Source organism: Thamnophis sirtalis, unplaced genomic scaffold (assembly GCF_051295495.1).
Source record: "Thamnophis sirtalis isolate CommonGarterSnake01/CBP01778 unplaced genomic scaffold, rThaSir2_p1.2 scaffold_3, whole genome shotgun sequence".
In the NCBI taxonomy this organism is placed as follows: Eukaryota; Metazoa; Chordata; class Lepidosauria; order Squamata; family Natricidae; genus Thamnophis; species Thamnophis sirtalis.
Window position 1 is genome coordinate 79,476,017 of NW_028261383.1, and position 19,449 is coordinate 79,495,465.

General features: G+C 41.6%; 1 protein-coding gene across 1 annotated transcript in view; it reads left to right on the plus strand.

The window, feature by feature from the left end:
* The window catches only part of MST1R (macrophage stimulating 1 receptor), a 54,939-nt gene extending 52,431 nt beyond the window's left edge, over positions 1–2,508 (plus strand). Inside the window, exons 19-21 of the mRNA XM_087709276.1 lie at positions 407–572; positions 1,098–1,234; positions 1,942–2,508. Coding sequence (XP_087565402.1) covers positions 407–572; positions 1,098–1,234; positions 1,942–2,176 — 538 coding nt within the window. The 3' untranslated portion in view covers positions 2,177–2,508. The remainder of the gene's footprint in view (positions 1–406; positions 573–1,097; positions 1,235–1,941) is intronic.
* The last annotated feature ends 16,941 nt before the right edge of the window (positions 2,509–19,449 follow it).

Consider the following 19,449-nt stretch of genomic DNA (forward strand, 5'->3'; position numbering starts at 1 on the left):
GTCCTTCAAAAGCTCCTGTTTTATGATTTAAACAAGATATTGATCGATAAGATAACCAAATGGGTTGGATCCACACAGTTTGTTAAGCTACAAAGCACAAGCTGAAGTTAAAATGAGCCAAGTTTAGCTTGATGCATACATGCTAGAGTTTTAACAGATGTGATCAAATAAATTGTGCAAACAGCCATTGTCTGACTGCATGTAACAGGGTAACGCCTAAGTCAGGGGTAGGAGATACAATTGCCATGTTCATGTGACATGCTATGCCTAAGAAATAATCTCTATTAGACGGACTAAGTTTTTGCCATAAACTAAGCCAGGGTGTTTCTGGAATTCCTTCATGATGCCAAATAAGATGAGTTCACATGCTGCATTGCTCCTAATCCCATTTTCCTTTTTTATCCAGGCTTGATGAGACCTATACAGTGAAAGTGGCAGACTTTGGGCTGGCCAGAGATATCTTTGACAAGGAATATTACAGCATCCGGCAACACCGCAGGGCAAAGCTGCCTGTCAAATGGATGGCCCTTGAGAGCTTGAAAACTCAAAAATTCACCACCAAGTCAGATGTAGTAAGTGCAAGCAGGGGCATCCGATGCCCAGGCTGCTAAAACATTGCCCCCCGGTTGTTGTTGTCCTGGCTACATGGTCTGCACTCACAGGAAACGGTGAACCACAAATGAGCCGACTCCATGTTAGTGTTTTGCTGGACCCAGTTGTTATAAATAGATTTTGGTTTGTAGTGTTGTTCAACCCACAGAATTGGATTGAATGGCTATGCCTTGATTTGTTAATGTGTTGTGGCAACACAGCCACAGTTTTATGTGAGGGATATGCAAAATAGGCCATTATGAAAGCTCCTGCTAAGAATGTATAACTTTCCTAGCACGCATTACTTAGTGTGAGGATCTACCTGGACTCCAATTTATGCTACTCTCAGAAAAACATGCATATGCAACAGAGTCCTTTTCCCTTTGCAATTTGCAGAGAAAGGACGGTCTGGCTGGAGATTTTGCCTGCCCTCGTGACGGTTTGCGTTTTCTCTGTGTCCCATTCATATTGACATCTGTACTTTCCCTGTTCTGTTGTCTTACCAGTGGTCCTTTGGGGTCCTCATGTGGGAACTAATGACACGAGGGGCCTCTCCATATCCTGAGGTGGATCCCTATGATATTACCTGCTACCTGTTGCAAGGAAGAAGGTTGCCCCAGCCTGAATACTGCCCGGATTCTCTGTGAGTATTAAATTGGACCCTTCTGCTAGCTTAGCCAAGGAGAAAACTGTAAAAGAGATGAAACGCTATGGGAAGTACCAGAAAAGGTCTTCGGATTCCTGAACTTTAATTGATAAACTAATTTGTAAATTTCAATTAAGTACTGCAATTAATTAACTTTTTAAAAAAGCACAATGGGAACGTTAATTAGTTTTTCGTTCTTAGTTCTGTGAAACTTGTGTTCTTACTGCAGCTTTCCCCAAACTATTAACCCACTGAAGTATCTATGCTGTATCTCTTAAATGTGGTCATATCTTAAGGGGCTATTTAAGAGAAGTATTCCATGGAATTCTCATGATCATCTGGATCTTAGCATATCCTTCCCCTTTTGCACTCCTCATTACACTCTGTTGGATCCATTTTCTACATTTTCCAACGCTAACAATTCCCATTTGGTTCTTAATCCAGCATAACATAATTATGCTATTTCTCGCATATTCACCTGCTGTGTTAGAACAGTGTTATATAAAGTCTCCAACTAGAATCCTGCAGGAATAAAAAGTCAAGAGATAAGACTACAGTGCAGAACTGAAGGGAGCCTCTGCCTTTAGTTACTATGAGAATGTCAGTGATATAGACCCCTTGTGTACATGACTACGGCATCCTGAGATACAAAGGCCAAGGTTGGTGTTTTCATAGCTCTAATTCACTCTGTTTATTTTGGACAGGTATACCATAATGCTTAACTGCTGGACACCAAATCCTGAGGAGCGGCCAACTTTTTCCAGCCTGATCAAAGAAGTGGAGCATATTTTAGGCTGTCTAAAGGGAGACCATTACATTAACCTCAATGTCACTTACGTCAACCTTGATCATGGCCATCCCTTTCCCCCTATAATCAGTCAGGAAGAAGCATTTGATTCTAGTGGACTGAGTGAGGAAGAGGATGCCTCTGAGTGTTAAGTGATACCTCACACAGGTCCAGAGGCACATTGCTGGGTATAAGCAGGACACTTTGACTGTCAGGATTTGGAACTTTTGGATAAGTTTTGCACATCCTGTGAGTTCATAAAAGCTGTAATCCAAGGACTTCTGTGACCTGAATCCTGTGCTCAGAAAAGGTGGAAATAAATTCAAAAGGTAGGGCAGGTTCCCTACAGCTTTAGGAAAGAGTTGCTTTCAGAATACTTGGTGGTTTGAGTGTGGGAATATGTTTTTACTGTGAAGTAATTTAATGTGGCAGCCTGTGGCTGCATCTGTATATAGAGAAAAATAAATTTACTGTTATGAATTCCTATCAGGCTGTTTTATGCAATAATTTCTTTAGAGTCACTATCACCTAATATTAACAATATTTTAGTCACGATTTGTTAAATAAGCCACAATCGCCTCCTTTACGTATAGCACAACTAATGGGTAGGTTCACACATTGCATTGACTTGAAAACAAGCTGTAGTATGCTGCTTAATACCCTTACTGTTATGATAAACCCCATTGCTCCAATTTTATAACATTGAAGAATTCTTCCAGGAACATCATGTCAACCTCCTTTCAAAGCCTGGTCTTACACATTGTATTAGGGCATAACACGGTTTCAATGTGGCATGTTGTTCACCACTGTTGATAAGTCTTCTGTTAACTGTCAGAGATGATGGAGGAGCTGGAAAAAATATCCCACGGGAAGCAGCCTTGAAGAAGAGCAAGTCTGTACTAACCTTGAAAAAAAACCCCATGGAGTTCAGAGTTGGAAGATGGCGGCAGAAGGATTGTTGTTAGATGACGGTCCTGTCAAAAAGTCAGAAGAGGAAAATAACTATGAATTGGAGGGAGGGGAAGGGGAAATAACTACTAGACAGGAAAGGTAGTTAAAGTGAATGTGAGACAGTCACAGGGACGAAAGGAGTTCTCCATCCATGCAAATCTCCCTCCCCTTGGAAGAGTAGGGTTTATTCTCATGGATAAAAGGAAAGAAAAATGTGAAGTGAAAGTGGCTTAGACAGGGAAGGGAGGTTTGGAATGGTGGCTGTAGGCAAATGGATGCAGAGGTAAATTTTAAGAGGAGAAAACTGGCAGGAACAAGAGCTGCCTGATGTCGCCAAAGGAGAAGTCTATCTGAAATACTGACAGATTTGATCCCGGGAAGAGTAGGAAGAGGTGGTGAAGCTGTCACAGAGAAAGCAACTCTCTCAGAAATGGTGGCTTCTCCCCAGGAAGTAGCAGGATGTTGGTGGATGGGAAGAGCATGACTGATGAGGACTGTCAGAAGGTCTGTTCTTGCAGGCTACAGTCTCCAGATGTGGTGGTGTACATGGGGTGTTGAGGATGCTGAACGATAAAATGCTGGGGAGTGGGGGTTGAGGTCATTCCACACTCTGTGCATTTATACGGCCTCTCTCTGGTGTGGACTCTCTTATGTAAATTGAAATTGCCATTTTGAGTGAAGCTCTTTCCACACACTGTGCAATGATATGGCTTTCCCCCTGTATGGGCCCTGTTGTGGAAAGTGAGGTGAGTTGCAGAGCGGAAGCTCTTCCCACATTCCAAGCATTTACATGAATTATTCCCAGTCGGGCTTTTCCCCCCTGGAATTTGGTTCCTTGCTCCGAGTAAACCTCATTCTACCCTCTCTCTGGATGCTTTGGTGGGAAGTAAGAGTTGGACTGCTTCTGAAGCTCTTTCTGCAGATGATGCATTGATGCTGCTTCCTTTCTTCATGGACACTCTGATGTGAATTCAGGTGCTTTTTCTGACTGACGTTTTCTCCAAATTCCAGGCATTGGTAGGGATCCTCTGTTTTGGGAATGTTTTTCTGGAACGTAGGGGGATGGTTTGTATAACAGTCACATCCTAATTAATCTCTGAATATTTCTCCTCACCCCGGACATGCTCCTTTTTCTTGGGGATCATCATTGTGCAAGAAAACGCTGATATCTGCATATTGAGAACTACAGTATTTCCCCAGCTCCTCCTTTAACTCCTTTTCTTTAGGCCTTTCCTTTTCACTCATCCTTTCCCCAACTTCCTTTCTGGCTGTTAGAAAAAGTGTTACCAACTCTTGGCCAGCATCCTCTATCTTCAATCCATCACCTCCTTGCTCACAGGAAAAGATGGCTCTGTCCCTCATACAGACTCTGTTCCCCAAGAGAGGCGCACAGGGCAGCTCCTCCAGCGCCCAGTTGAGGTAATTCAGTTGAGGATGGTAAAGCCAGGGCATGCATGTTGTATTGCTTACAGTCATGGGGGGGAGCATGGGGGGGGCAGTTAGAGGAAAAGGTCCGTGGCCTCATCCCTGGGCCCAGATAGGTAGATTCCTGGGCACCTTGAGCTTGGGTTGCTGTTGATAAATCTGTACAGAAGCTGACTCATCCAACTGGAAGACTTGCATTACTGAACATGCGCTGCTAAAATCTGATGCGGCAATGAGTGGAAAGTAAGTTGCAAGTCCTTCAGCAGCTCAACAAGGCAGGATGATAGTGGTACTGTGATCTTTTGAGACAATTATACCATGATTATTCTAGGGTTGGTTGGGGCTTAGAGGTAAGATTGGATTGTAGAAACAAAGTGGATGTGGGTGTCCATCTACTCCCCGCTCCCAGCAATGACCTTTCTAAACTTCTGGACTGCACTCAGGGCTGGTATTGAAATCTCCATAGCTTTTAGTGCTGTGATTCTTCCATTTCCATGGATATAAGGTCAAAGGGGGTTCAGATTTTCATAACCTCCATGGCAACCATCTCAGCCCCGATACATCCTGCCCTTAAAAAAAAAACTTTGGAGTAAATGGTGCATGATTTGAAAAGGGTGGCTGTTATCATCAGTCTATTAATGTGGCCAAATCAAATTAGTTTTAGTTGGAGCCAAATTAACTGCTTTATTTATTCATAGGCCAATTTAACATTCACCTGGACATTCCCAAATGTGCTGCAAGTGCTCACATTTATTTTGGCACAATATTTGTTTGCTTTGCTTTTGAAACATAAATGAGCTCCTTGGCTGTAGTGCTGAACTAAGTAATATATATATTTTAGACGAAGTAACAAAGACATTCAAAGCAGCACCTAGGGAGACTAGAGAGAGAAATCCCCCAAACACTTGTTCTCTGCATCATATTTGTTTACTTGAAGAATGTTTTATTATATAGATCACAAAGTTCATGTAGCTCAGGTCTTGAACTCTAAATGTTATTGCTGATTTTTTTTTTCTAAAAAAAAATAATGCTCTCAGCCTTCTGATATATAATGAAATACCATATATTTTTTTAGTATTTTAAAATAGGGAAGTACAATCCTCCATCACTTTGTTTTCAAAAGAAAACAACAAGAAGATTGTACAATGAAAAAAACCCTAAAAATATTGACCATCCCTCCAAAAAATATAGACAGAAAAATTCACTACAGACCCCCAACCTGTGCCTTTCCCTACCGGCACCATGCTCACCAAAGTGGCACCTCTTGCATATTCCCACAAACCTCCCTGACGTTTTCTGGTACTTCCCATACAGTTTCTTAATCTCTTACAGTGCTCTATAAGTATAGTATAATTATTCAGCCCACAATTTGGGTAAGATGTCATTGCAGTCATTAAATGAGGCACCCCCATGATTGTCTCATTCAGTGACTGCAACTCCAGATCCCCGCATTGTGGTCATTAAATGACCATTCATGAATGCTTTATGGGGCTGGGGAGGCCCGAGGAGAACCAGCACCCATTGGCACACAGGTCTTCCTCTCTATTCCCCACTGCTGGAAGTCTTTGGTTGAGATATTTCTGAAGGTAGAAAGAGTCTTAAAACATTGCAAGATGAACATCAGCAACATTGATGTTCTGAGGCTCTTTCCATCACTGGAAAGATTGTGTTGTCTAGCTTTCTGGAGTAGCTACACCTCACATCAACTGGGTGTGCTTGTCAGCAGCTCCACAGAAAGGGAAGGTAAGCGGACCCACATGGTTGGGCGGGAAGAAGGCTCAAACCTTGCAAGAGAGTGTTAAGGTGGGAGAACTCCACACCCTGGGCCTACCAGTTGAGATCTCTGAGCCCTTGGCAGATTCCACAGGCCAGTGGGCCGAGATAGATGAGTCCTCCTAGCTGCAGTGAGGGAGACTTGCAATACTTCTGGAATCAGTCATAAAGGCGCACTACCAAGCACATGAATTTTTGACATGTGATCGCAAGGACACCGCAATGGTTGGGACTTTGGGAGGGGATTGTATCTCCCCTCGAGTGCTTTTATAAGTTAGAATCCTCACTGAATGAAGAGTAGTAAATCAAGGACAACCTGTGGATTCCAAAGGCCACAAATTGTTCCTCTTACAACTGTCCCACCATAGTATAAAATGATAGAATTAAAAGGGGCCATTTAGGCCCTTGAGTTCAATCTGCTGGCCAGTGGAATAATTTAAAGTATTCCTAATAAATAGCTGTCTAATTTCCACTTGACTGCATCAAGTGAAAAAGAGACCAGCTAACAATTTCTAGGTAATTGGTTTCACTGATAACTGTTTTTACTGTTAGGAAGCTTTTTCTAACATTCAAGCAAAATCTGCCTTCCTGTAACTTGAATTAATTAGTATTAAGCCTCAATTTAATGGATCTAGGTTTAGAAGATTTTGACTTTAATGGACAATATATGTTGGATCCAAACTGTGTTTGAATTTAGGACAATCACTTTGACCCAAACAGTAGATAAGTCTTTTCAAACAAATAATCAAATGTTCCCTGCTTTCTCCACTGAATAGATATGAACTGTTATCAGTGAAGCTGTTTTTCCCCATGAATACTTGGAATTGTAAAAAAGAATACCAATTGCCATTTAACAGATTATTTCCTCCTATTAATCCCTTTAATTGGGCACTCATGTATACGATACTCGGGACTTTGAAGCATTGCGGAACAGTTCTTCCCTTTCTACCTTTTTATCCAATTTTTTAAAAAAAATAATATTAAATTATACAAGACTCAGGACTGCATTTTGTGGCATTCCACTTGATATTTCACTCCAGTTTGATGTGGAGCCATTGATGAACGTTCGGTGAATACAGCTGTGAATCCACTTAATTATCCTACCATCTGGCTTCATGAAACTGGATTGTTAATCAGAATGTTGTGGAACACTTTTCAAATGCTTTTCTAAAAGCAAGATATATCATGTCTTCTAGCATCCTCAACTTTCACTCAGAATATTATCCAGTCAAATTTGTGATAATGCTATGATGGCAAGACTTGAAAATACATACTGTACGTCCAGGAAATGCAGGGTTATTTTTAAGGTGCCATTATGGCTTGACATCTTTATAGTGCATTCTAAAAAATCCTCATATATTGTTACTAGGCTTGGTAGATTTTTCTCTTTTCTTCTTGAAGATAAATGAATTTGCTTTCCCCCAGTCCTCTGGAATTTTACCCTTTGTCCAGATTTTTCAAACATCTAAAGTTTGGCCCGACCACCAGTTCTTCCAGTATGCTAGGATGGAGTTTATCTCTTTGGATAGTTAAGTATTTAAAATAAGAAATATATTTTCTTACCATCATCTCAACCCTTAACTTTGTCCTTGTGCTCTTGTTTTATAAACGCTTGATGGAAAAATAAAACTGCCTAAATTAGGGAATCTTGAGGTCAAGTAGGAATTGTCATTTCTTTGTTGCCATTTCTTTGCCATCATCATATACTCAGAAACTTGTATTCTAACGCTGAGTAGCTTGTTTCCCTTGTGTTTTGATCACATCTAAAATAAACGTTATCTTTTTGTCAACCTCAGTTTAATCTAAACTTCATCCTTTTTTTATACTATCTGCAGAGTTATAGCTTGTCTGCATGTATTTTTCCTGGTTGGCTTGTTCCCTTTTCTTCCTACTCTATGGATCTGGTTTTGCTTTCATATCTTCACCAAACTTTTTGTGTTATTATCTTCCCTTTCTCATTTGAATTTGAATTCTTTGCAAGTGCACCTTTTCTATCTTTTTTAGGAACTCCCATCTGTCTTGAGCACCACTTCCTATTAACTTTTCCTGCTGTGGAATCGTATTCATTATTATTAATTCATTAAACTATTTTGAGTTAAATAAATTCAGCTTTTTTGAAATCCATTGTATGTTTGATTACGCCCACTCTTAGTTTTCCTTAAAATCAGGACCTCCCATCATTACACGATCACTTTCTTCCTCTGTTCCTGCTACTTTTAGTTCCTTATTTAAGTTTTCTTTATTGGTTAATCCTAAACCATGGATAGCTGAACCTATTGTATCTTATTCTACCCTCTGAAGAGGAAAGTTGTCAGCAAAAAAAGACAGAAATTTCTTGGAAGAATCCTGTTTGTCACAATTTGTCTCCCAGCAGACATTGGAGGTAATTAAAACCTCTCATCAGTACAGGGGTGGGTTCCTGCCAGTTCCTGCCAGTTCCCAAATCTACAGGGCCATTTAGAACCGGTTCCAGTTCCCTCCCCCCGCCCGTCTGCACATCATTAAGATGAAGAGCGAGAGGAGGAATTCTGGGAGTTGAAGTCCACAAGTCTTAAAGCTGTCAAGTTTGAACACCCCTGGTTTTTTTTTAAAGGGTTAGGGGTGCAAGGGTCTTGTAACTTAACAGCTTTAAGACTTGCACACTTCAATGCCAGAGTTCCTGAGCCAACATGACTGGAGGAGGAATTCTGGGAGTTGAAGTCCACAAATCTTAAAGCTGTGAAGTTTGAACACCCCTGGGGTTTTTTTCTAAAGGGTTAGGGGTGCAAGGGTCTTGTAACTTGACAGCTTTAAGACTTGCGTGCTTCAAATGCCAGAGTTTCTGAGCCAACATTTTGGTTGCTAAGCAAGAGCGTTGTTAAGTGAGTTTCACCACATTTTACAAGTTGACCACGCCTACCCAGTCACATGGCTGGCAAGCCACTCCCACTCAGTCACATGGCTGGCAAGCCACTCCCACAAAGCAGGCCACACCTATAGAAGAAGTTCTAAAAATTTTTGAAACCCACCACTGCATCAGTACTATTTAAAAGATGTACACTTTACTTTTGAACAGATTCATCCACATCTCCTTGGCTGATTGGTGCACGATATTAGAGATCAATAATAATATTGTTTTTATTCTTCCATTATTTTAACTAGATGCTATCTACAGCAAAATAATATTTATTCACTTTGGATATCAAAGCAGATGTAAGTACTTATACATACCATGTTCTTTTCCTTTCCTATCATTTTGTCCCTTCTGAATATTCCAATCAGGAAGGTCATCCAACCAGTTCTCCACTATACATATTAAATCATAAACTCATTTTGGTTTTTTGTCCTTATCCTGAGCATTAGTGTACAGACAATGTGGGCCGCAAACATTAAGAACCACTGTTAATGTCAGTGTTCACTGAATAGTTTAATAGACTCTGTTAAATTATTCAATGACTCCATTCTCCCACTTCCTTCTGTAGTACACAAGGTTTAATTTGAGGAATCTACTTCAGGCTTTTTGTCTCTCAAGTATTTAGTTTAAAGCCCTCGCAATCAAGTTCATACTTCAGTTAAACACATTTTAACCAATTCTTGGGAGATTGGAATAGAATTCTTTATTGGCCAAGTGTGACTGGACAGACAAGGAATTTGTCTTTGGTGCATATACTCTCAGAATACATAAGGAGAATTTTCTCCCAATTAGCTGGGACTTGGGAGGCAAAGAATAGATGTGGGCGGGGCCAGTCAGAGGTGGTATTTACTGGTTTTCCGAACTACTCAAAATTTCCATTACTGGTTCTCCAGAACTGGTCAGAACCTGCTGAATACCACCTCCACAAAAGATTCAGCTATCCATGGCTCAACGTTAACCAATAAAGTAAACTACCGGGCCGCAGCCTATTCGCAACTGGGGCCCACTCGCGTGAGCATTGTAGAAACTTGCATCCCCACACATGCAAGTGCTCGCAGCCCAATTCACGCAAGTGTTGGTGCTTGTGGCCCCCCTCGCGCAAGTAATGGTTGCTTGCCTGCTTGTCCCACAAAACCATTCCCTCTTTCCCCTCTCTCCCCCACTCCAGGCCACCAACCCAGAAAAGCTGGGGAACTCATGCTCTAAAATACTCTGCCTTCCTTGCATTGCTGACATTCGGGGGGGCGGGGGCTTTAAAATGCTACACTTCCACTGAACCAATGGATGTTAGTGTGAGTGTATTTTATGAGAGTATTTCTTGTGGTTTCCTTGGATACTGACTCTTCGCCTGCTGGTTTAATAATTACTGGTTGTTATTTTGCTAAGGTTGTTTGTTGTATTGCACTAAGTTGTAAGATGCTTAGAATATTTGCCTGAAGTGGCATATACACTTTATAAAGAAAAATAAATAAGGTATCATCCCCATGTTTATTATCGCTGAAATGTTCCTATTCTTCATAAAGCTTTCCTAGAACTTAATTGCCTCCTTTCTTCTCCAGCACAATACCTATTTCTGAGCCCAAGAAAGGTATCTAGCACCCTTACTTCTTCACAATTAGTTGTAAATTCACAAGTCTGTTGGTTGAGATGACAGTTCCATTGTCTCCTTAATATTTAACATTAACTCTTTTTATGTTCTATTTCTTTTCACAGTGGGTTTCCTTTCAGCTAAGAAAGTGGTACCAGCTACGTATTTCAAACTGTTAGTTCTTCCATCTCCTATTTTCATTTATCTTTCTCAGAGGTGCCATTGATGCAATATTTCCTATAGAAGCTAAAGAGGCCTGATGGGAAGAATACGCATCAATGTCTCATTTCCTGTTATATTCAGAATCATTCCATTTCTACAAATTCAATTTTTTTTACAATAGCCTTCTTGTTCTGTGCAGAGATTTCTTACATCTTTGATCAGATGGTCTGATACTCATGTTAGTCTTAATGTTCCACATTCTGGCATAATCTTGTAGTCAAAGGTCTTTTTGTAATCAGTGAAATAAAGGTAAAGCTTCTTTTTGTACTCTTTCCATTATCCAACTTATGTCAGCTGTATAATCTCACGTCCCCCTGCCTTCCCTGAAGCCTCTCTATTCATTTGGCATTTCTGCATCTATGGCTCTATTTTCCTTTGCAAGATCTTAAACAAGACTTCATATGCTTGGGGAATTAGTTCATTGGTTCCATAGTTCCTCCCTGTCTCCCTTTCTCTAGTATAAATACATATTATGATTTTTTTTCTCTAGCCCATACATATGGAAATGGTTTTTGTAGTCCCTGCTTCCTCCCATCACAGTGGTATCATCAAAATATGCGAAGTTGCAGATGTTCAACATAGCATCTTTAATTTTAATTTCTTCTATGCTAGTATTCCTCTTGCTATATTCTGCATATACAGGTAATCCTCAATTTACAACTACATCTGAGCCCAAAATTTCAGTTGTTAAGTGAAACATTTGTTAAATGAATTTTGCCACTTTTTACGACCTTTCTTGCCACAGATGTTAAATGAATCAATACGGTTGATAAGTTAGCAACCCGGTTGTTAAGTGAATCTGACTTCCCTTGAATCTGACTATGCTTGTCAGAAGGTCACAAAAAGGGGATCACATGATCCTGGGACACAACAACCATTATAAATACGAACCAGTTGCCAAGTGGGAAAATTTTGATCACATAATCATAGGGATGCTGCAAAGGTTGTAACTTTGAAAAGCAGTAATCAGTCACAATTGTTAATGCTCTTTTAACTTTGAATGGTCACTAAATGAAATGTAAGTCGAGGACGACCTGTAATTAAATAAATGGCAGTCATAGGCATTTGGGACAGGCAGAGGGGGAGAAAGATTCCAATGTGCAAGCCCAGTGGTGAGATTCAGCCAGTTCGCACCTATTCGGGAGAACCAGTTGGTAACTTTCTAAGCAGTTCAGAGAACCGGTTGTTGGAAGAAATCTTATTTTGTTTTTTTCCACTTTGCAGGGCTAATCTTGTAAGGAAGGGAGTGATGAAACATTCTAGTGTTGTTTCTAGCATCATCTTTATTGCCCTGCTTACAGAAACTGCCTCTACGGTTAACCCTTGCTACATTGTAACAGCTAAGGCAAAGCGCCCATCGACCTGAGTGATGTTGAGTTGGCCATGCCCACCCAGTCACATGACCACCAAGCCACGCCTACCCAGCTGGTCATTAAGGCAGAGAACCGGTTGTTAAATTATTTGAATCCCACCACTGTGCAAGCCCTTCCCTTTTTGTATACACACATGCACATGCCATTTACACACAAATACAAAAGAGGGCAGGGCTTGTATCAAGATGGTTTACATGCCATTTTTCAGATGTTGGTGACACCCTGCAAATAGCAATGGCAATAGCAATAGCACTTAGACTTATGTACCTCTTTACAGTGCTTTACAGCCCTCTCTAAGCTGTTTACAGAGTCAGCCTATTGCCCCCAACAATCTGTGCCCTCATTTTACCCACCTCGGAAGGATGAGTCAACCTTGAACCTGGTGAGATTTGAACTGCCAACTTCCAGGCAGCCAATAGTCAGCAGAAGTGGCCTGCAGTACAGCACTCTAACCACTGCACCACTGAGGCTCAAAGTGCCACTGGTGACACAATATTATTACACACCTCGGCACATTCTTTTTCCAAATTTTCTATTTAGTTTCCCCATATGATGCTCAAATTGTTCCTGCTTGATCACCATATAAAGTCTACAATAGACAGAAGACGTGGCCTGGTATTTCTGTTTTTTTTTTTAAGGGCTATCCACAATTGGTTGTAACCTAAACAATCAAAAAAGTTTTATAATCAATAAAGGAAAAATAAGCATTTATTTGAAACTCCTTTTCCTTCACTAAATGTTAGCTATGTGATCTCAACTACCCCCGCCTCTTCCAACTCCAGTTGGTACATCTGGCAGTTCTCATTCAATGTACTGTTAAACTCTGGATTGCAAACTCTTGAGTATAATCTCAGTAGCAGGTGAGAAAACTAGAGGTGACAGACAGTACTTTAGCATTATCCTTTCCTGATGTTAAAAAAGAAATCCATCTTTTCCATTCCCTTGGTTACTGCAGTGTTTTTCATACCTGTTTAAAAACCACATGCACATCTTGGAAGATGTTAAATAATGTTACTGGTATTTCATCAGCTGTTGTGATTTTATTTATTTATTGTACAAATTTATATAGCTGCCCAACTCAGCACACAGATGACCCTGGGTACCTTACAACATTAGAAATCATGAGGGGTCCTTGGTGCTCTCTGAGCTTGTTTGTTTTCTTGCCTATGTTTCATTACCCTAACTAGGTAACTTCATCAGTGCTAGTAAGGAGTGCTGTTTGCTGTCAGTTTATATTCTGGCATCTTATGTTAGAAATACATAACTGTTCTGACCCCCCTCGTCCTACACCAAAGCACGGCGAGACGAAGATACTGCAAGGATTTATTGACACACAGACAGGACCTTGGCAGCAATCCAGCACAGACAAGACGTTGGCAGCAATCCAGCACAGACAAGACGTTGGCAGCAATCCAGCACAGACTAACCTTGGCAGCAATCCAGCCTGCCAAGCTAGCCACAAAAGTTCTCCAACTTTAGTGAATATGTTGACTTCTGCAAAGGGGCGTGTGGACAATCATTTCTTTTATAGTCTTGAGAGGAGCCTAATTACCACCAGCTGAGTGCAATTATCTCCTGTAACTGTGTAACTGTTCCTTACGCCTATTAGCTCTTCGTTGCCGGGCGTCCAGGAACAACTTCCTTGGCTCCTCCCCACTGCTCCAATGCATGACGTCCGGATCACACTCCCTTGTCTCCTCCCTGCTGGTCCAAGACTCAGGCGCCTCCTGGTAGCCAACCAGCCTCTCTGCGCCCTGCTCGGAGTCAGAACCCTGTCCAGGGTCCTCCACATCTTCCAGAGCTGACTCATAGGGCCCCTCGCTGTCGGAGTCTGGTGGCAGCTCCAATGGCTCCTGCTGGGCCACAACACATAACATAACATAAAAGCCCATAAAACCCCACCTATCCCCCTTATTGAAGACTGGGCAAGAGAGGTGGCAGATACTCTGAGGTAACCTTTAACAACTCTTTATTTAACTAACAACAAGCAAACGGTAGAACAACTTCAGCACCACGCTCTGCTTGACAACTATTTATACTTGCGCTGTCAAGCAGAGCAACCAAAAGCGAAACAGTAAAAGTCCCGCTTCAGCCAGGCGTGTGTCAGCCAATAGGCGTCATACTGTAGTTGCCGGGCTGACAGGTCATATGTTGAGGACTTGTGGTCAGTCATAGGTCGAGGACTTTCAGCTGGTCGCAGGTCAAGGACTTTACACCCCTCATGACATCAGCAATTAGATCAACCGCTTGATCAGTTCCACCTCCATTCGTGGCCCTGGGCCTGCTGTCAAAAATTAGGCCTTCGGGAATTTTTCAGAAAATCAACAAGGTGTGGGCCAGTCATGCCTGAGGGGGAATGATGTTCCATAAAAAAGGAGCCACCACTGAGATTGTCATGGCATTTAAAAGCAACAGCCTGAGACCTGGGCCACTGTTGATCCGCTGACCAGATAAAGAGGTTGAGCTCAATGGCATCGGTGTTATGTTCCTAGTAAACACCCTGACCTGTGTTGTGGCCCGCCAGCAGAGCTGGAAGCAGAGTTGGCAGCAGAGTTGAACAGTGAGGAGGTTGGGAAGGAACATGGCTAGTCCTGGAGGCTGGGGAAGGCTCGGACGAGGGCTCTGCGTCGGGCAGAGAAGGGGGAAAGGCCATCTGGCAGTTCTCAGCTGCCTTGGGAGCTAGACAGCAGTGAGGCAGAGCCTGTTTCCGGCACAGAGCTGCCAGAAGAAAAGAACAGCTAAGAAATCAGGATCGACTTGGGAGCAAAGCCACAGGTGGACAGTGAATGGCCCCTCCCATAGGAAATAAAAGAGGAGCAAAAGGGGAGTGGGCTTTTGCAGGAAACAATTCACTTGTTCATTCATTCATTTATTCATTTCAGGAGTGTGAAGATCCGTCCTTGATTCTCAGAGATTCTGTGCCAAGTCTTTCCTTGCACAGTACTGCATTTGGAAAATATTTACATGGCAGCTTTCCAAGCTAGATAAGGTCTGTGGTCATAAATTCATCTTTGAAAGACTGTTTATCAGGCCTTTGCTGAATGAGAGGAATTCACATTCTTTTAATAAAAGGGTTTTGGTCGGGACCAGGAATCCGCTTTGTGCTTTTTGGGGAAGCCTAGGTCAGAACACCCTGCCTCCCACCATTATATCTCCCCATACCTGACACCACTGGAATACAAGGTCCCATTTTATTTATCCCGTCAATTTTTCCCTTTCCAATACTCAACTCTCTTGGTTCTTGGTTTTGTAGCTAGGAATATATTTACTACAGTTCATTTATCTTCATTTTCCAGAATACAAGCAAGCCTTGTTTTACTGCGCTTCCCTTTATTGCATTTTGCAGATACTGTTTCTTTTTTACAAGACCCTCCACCAGCAGAAAGATTACGACTTGCTGAAGGCTCAGGGGATAATTAGCATTTTTAAACAATAAAGTATTTTTTCACTGCTGTATATTGTTGTACAATACTGTGTGTGCATTGTTTTTAGACATTGCCCATTGCATAATTAGCATTTTTAAACAATAAAGTATTTTTTCACTGCTGTATATTGTTGTACAATACTGTGTGTGCATTGTTTTTAGACATTGCCCATTGCACACTTAATAAACTGCACTATAGTGTAAACTATATGCACTGGGAAACCAAATAATTATTGTGACTCACTTTATTGTGATATTCACTTTATTGCGGTGGTGCAAAACCAAATCTGCCATATCTCATGATTCAGAGATTAAAACCTCATATGTATTCAGAGCAGAGGTGGTATTCATCAGGTTCTGACCAGTTCTGGAGAACCGGTAGAGGAAATTTTGAGTAGTTCGGAGAACTGGCAAATATTACCTCTGACTGGCCCCACCCCCATCTATTCTCTGCCTCCTGAGTCCCAGCTGATTGGGAGGAAATGGGGATTTTGCAGTAACCTTCCCCTGGAGTAGAGAGGGAATGAAGATTTTACAGTGGGTGTAGCCCACCAAGCCACACCCACCAAACCACACCCACCAAGCCATGCCATGCCCACCACACCCACAGAACAGGTAGTAATAATTTTTGAATCCCACCACTGATTCAGAGGTGGGGATAGGGTGCGAATGACTGTTCAACCTTTCCCTGTAGACTTCCTATGTTCTTCATAAGATTTTGTCACCCACCCTCTCGCCATCTTTGTTATTTTTGCCTGTACCCCTTCCAGTTCCTCAGGGTTCTTCTTCCATCATAGTGTCCAAAATGAGACACAGTATTCCAGGTATTGTCTGACCAGGGCAGCACAGAGCAGAACATTCCTTCCCAAGATCTTGACCTGATACTTCTGTCAAGACAGCCCAAGATTGCATTTGCTCTTTTGGCAGCTGCAGCATCCTGCTGACTCATGTTTAATCTGTGGTTTACCAGGATTTTCAGACTTTTCTATTCCCCTCTCTCCTCCCCAATCTATATTTCTTACCATTGGACTGAATTTGTTGGGTGGAACCCAAAGTTCAAGCCTGTCAAAAACCTTTTGAACCTTCTGTGGTGTTAGCAATCTGCCCATCCCCCAGCTGTGTGTGGTTTGTACATTTGATGAGCTTCTGTTCATGAGCTTGCAAATTCTTCTAGACTGAAGGTGTTCCCTCATTGAGTAATAGAAGATCTATAACAGTGTTTCTCAACCTTGGCAACTTGAAGATGTCTGGACTTCAACTCCCAGAATTCCCCAGCCAGCATTCGCTGGGTGGGGAATTCTGGGAGTTGAAGTCCAGACATCTTCAAGTTGCCAAGGTTGAGAAACACTGATCTATAAGCTCAGAGGACAGCAAGGGCTCCACAATTCAACCCTGATCTACATATATTCTTTTCTAAGGGTTTGTTTGTTTATTTGTTTGTTTGTGTTTGAACTGCAGGCATGTGGAGTGAAAGCTTAAAGCTCAAGGCCCAAACACACAATTCGTTTCAGTATGTAGCCCTCAATATGTAAACACAGCCTTCAAATAACTCAGTGCAACTAATAGCTATTACACAAAGCTATGGAGAGTTTTTCTCCTCTAATTTGGGAGGGGCTGGGGAAAATCAAAAGCCTCTTTCAAATGTAGTCATTTCATACGCTGCACAACTTCTCTGAAATGTGGGAGGGCTGGCAGGAATTTGTAAGCTTTTTTTGTGCTCTTTTGTTCCCCTCGCTCTTTAACTCAATTTGGATAAGATGTAATGTTCAGGCTAACTCTGTTTCTAGTCACAGCTCCATAGGAGGCTTCGGGGCTGATTTCATGATCCTTCCTCAGGGGTCTCTCACTCGCTGGCCCACACTTACAATGGAGCCTTTAAGGATAGCAGTGGGGTATAGAAATATAGTATTCTTGCTTTGGGACGCCTGGTAAGAGGAAAAGGTCTTTTGAAAGATCCATTGCAACAGCTCAGAATGTGTCACGTTGAGCCCAGAAGCCAGCAAAAGAATCCAACCAAACTCCACAATGGCGTTCATCAAGAATAATGCCACTATCAGTCAATAATATTTATAATGTAGGCCAATATTCTTAGTTAATCTTCAGAATGGGGTCCGTGGCTATAAAGATGTCTGTATCACCAGCAATATCATCCTTTTAGTGATTTGGCTTAAAACAAAGAATTCTAATTGTACTGTTTCATTCCATCAGGTCGCATAATGGATAAGGAGATCACACATACTGGGAAACCAGGATAAAAGCAATTCTTAAACCATTAAAGGTAGATTCAGGAAAATAACAGAAAACAAAGCCATGCAAAATCAAAGAATATTAACTTAACTGTATAATTCTAGTATCTAGAAATGTAGCATTTAGCTCTATATACGGGGCAAGTTTGGCAGGAGAATGGATAATTTGATTTCCCAAACTTCAACTCTACAACTACTCTTACCAATGGTACCACTAAGAGCTGTGGTGGTGCAGTGGTTAGAGTGCAGTACTGCACGCTACTCCTCCTGAGTGCCAGCCGTCAGCGGTTCAGCAGTTCAGTTCTCACCAGGCTCAAGGTTGACTCAGCCTTCCATCCTTCCAAGGTGGGTAAAATGAGGACCCAGATTGTTGGGTGAAATAGGCTGACTTTGTAAAGTTCTTAGAGAAGGCTGTAAAGTACTATGAAGGTACCTCTGTGTGTGTGTGTGTGTGTGTGTGTGTGTGTGTGTGTGTGTGTGTGTGTGTGTGTGTGTCAGCCAAGAAAAAAGAATTAGCTCTTTGCTGCCCCATAGTGATCAACAAATCAACCCAGTTGACATGTAAGTAATAATTTTGGACAAAATATATGATGTACCTAAGTGATTCCACAGCTGAATGCCCTTCTTCATTAAACAAAATGACCCTTATAATGAACTCTGGTTCCAAGAAATCTTTGGGCTGCACACACCCTGCCATCATTATTGTATGTTGCATTTAAACAGGATGAACTGTGATTATATCTAGTAGTCATAAGTTTGATAAATCAGCAAATATCTTTTATATCTTTTAATTTTTTTTAATAGTAGGGGGGAAATTGAACATGAGGCTGGAATGACATTTACCATCCCAGCACATGTTCTGCACTTAGACTGGTTTACTCACAATTGTGACATTGAATATCAGTCAACAAAGTCTTCCAATGTTGCCAAGAGGTGTTGTACGAACAGCAGCACAGCACAGTGTGGCTCAGCTCTAGATGCACATGAAGGGTTGGCTGTGGGGCAGTACAATTCATGCTGACATGATTTCATCCCATTTCTTGGATGGGAGGGGCTGCACGGAGGAAGTGGAGTGATGCAGCTGTATGGATGAGCCTTTGCATTGATTCAGTCTCTCCATTAATCAGATGGATAAGAAAACATGTGCCTTGCAGATCATTGGATGTCATGTGTCTATACAACATTTCCTCTGTGAACTGAAATACTCAACTGATTACACAATTGAAGGAATGCATAAAGTTTTATACATAAAAAGAAAAAGCCAGCTGCCCAAGTAGAATTATACTGATAGCTAAGCCATCAGTGTAACGGCTGGGCAATGATTAAAAACATGCAGAAAAGATTTAAAATGCAGTCTCAATATCTTCTGATGGGAATTCTATATGTGCATAGTATCGGAGAGTAACTGCCATTGAATCCAGTAGGAATTATTGCTATGTAAATGGCAGGTTATTAATACAAGTGAGAAAGTGTGCACAATGCAAAAGATCCCCCACCAAAATTTCTTTATAAACTTTGATCTTAGGAAAC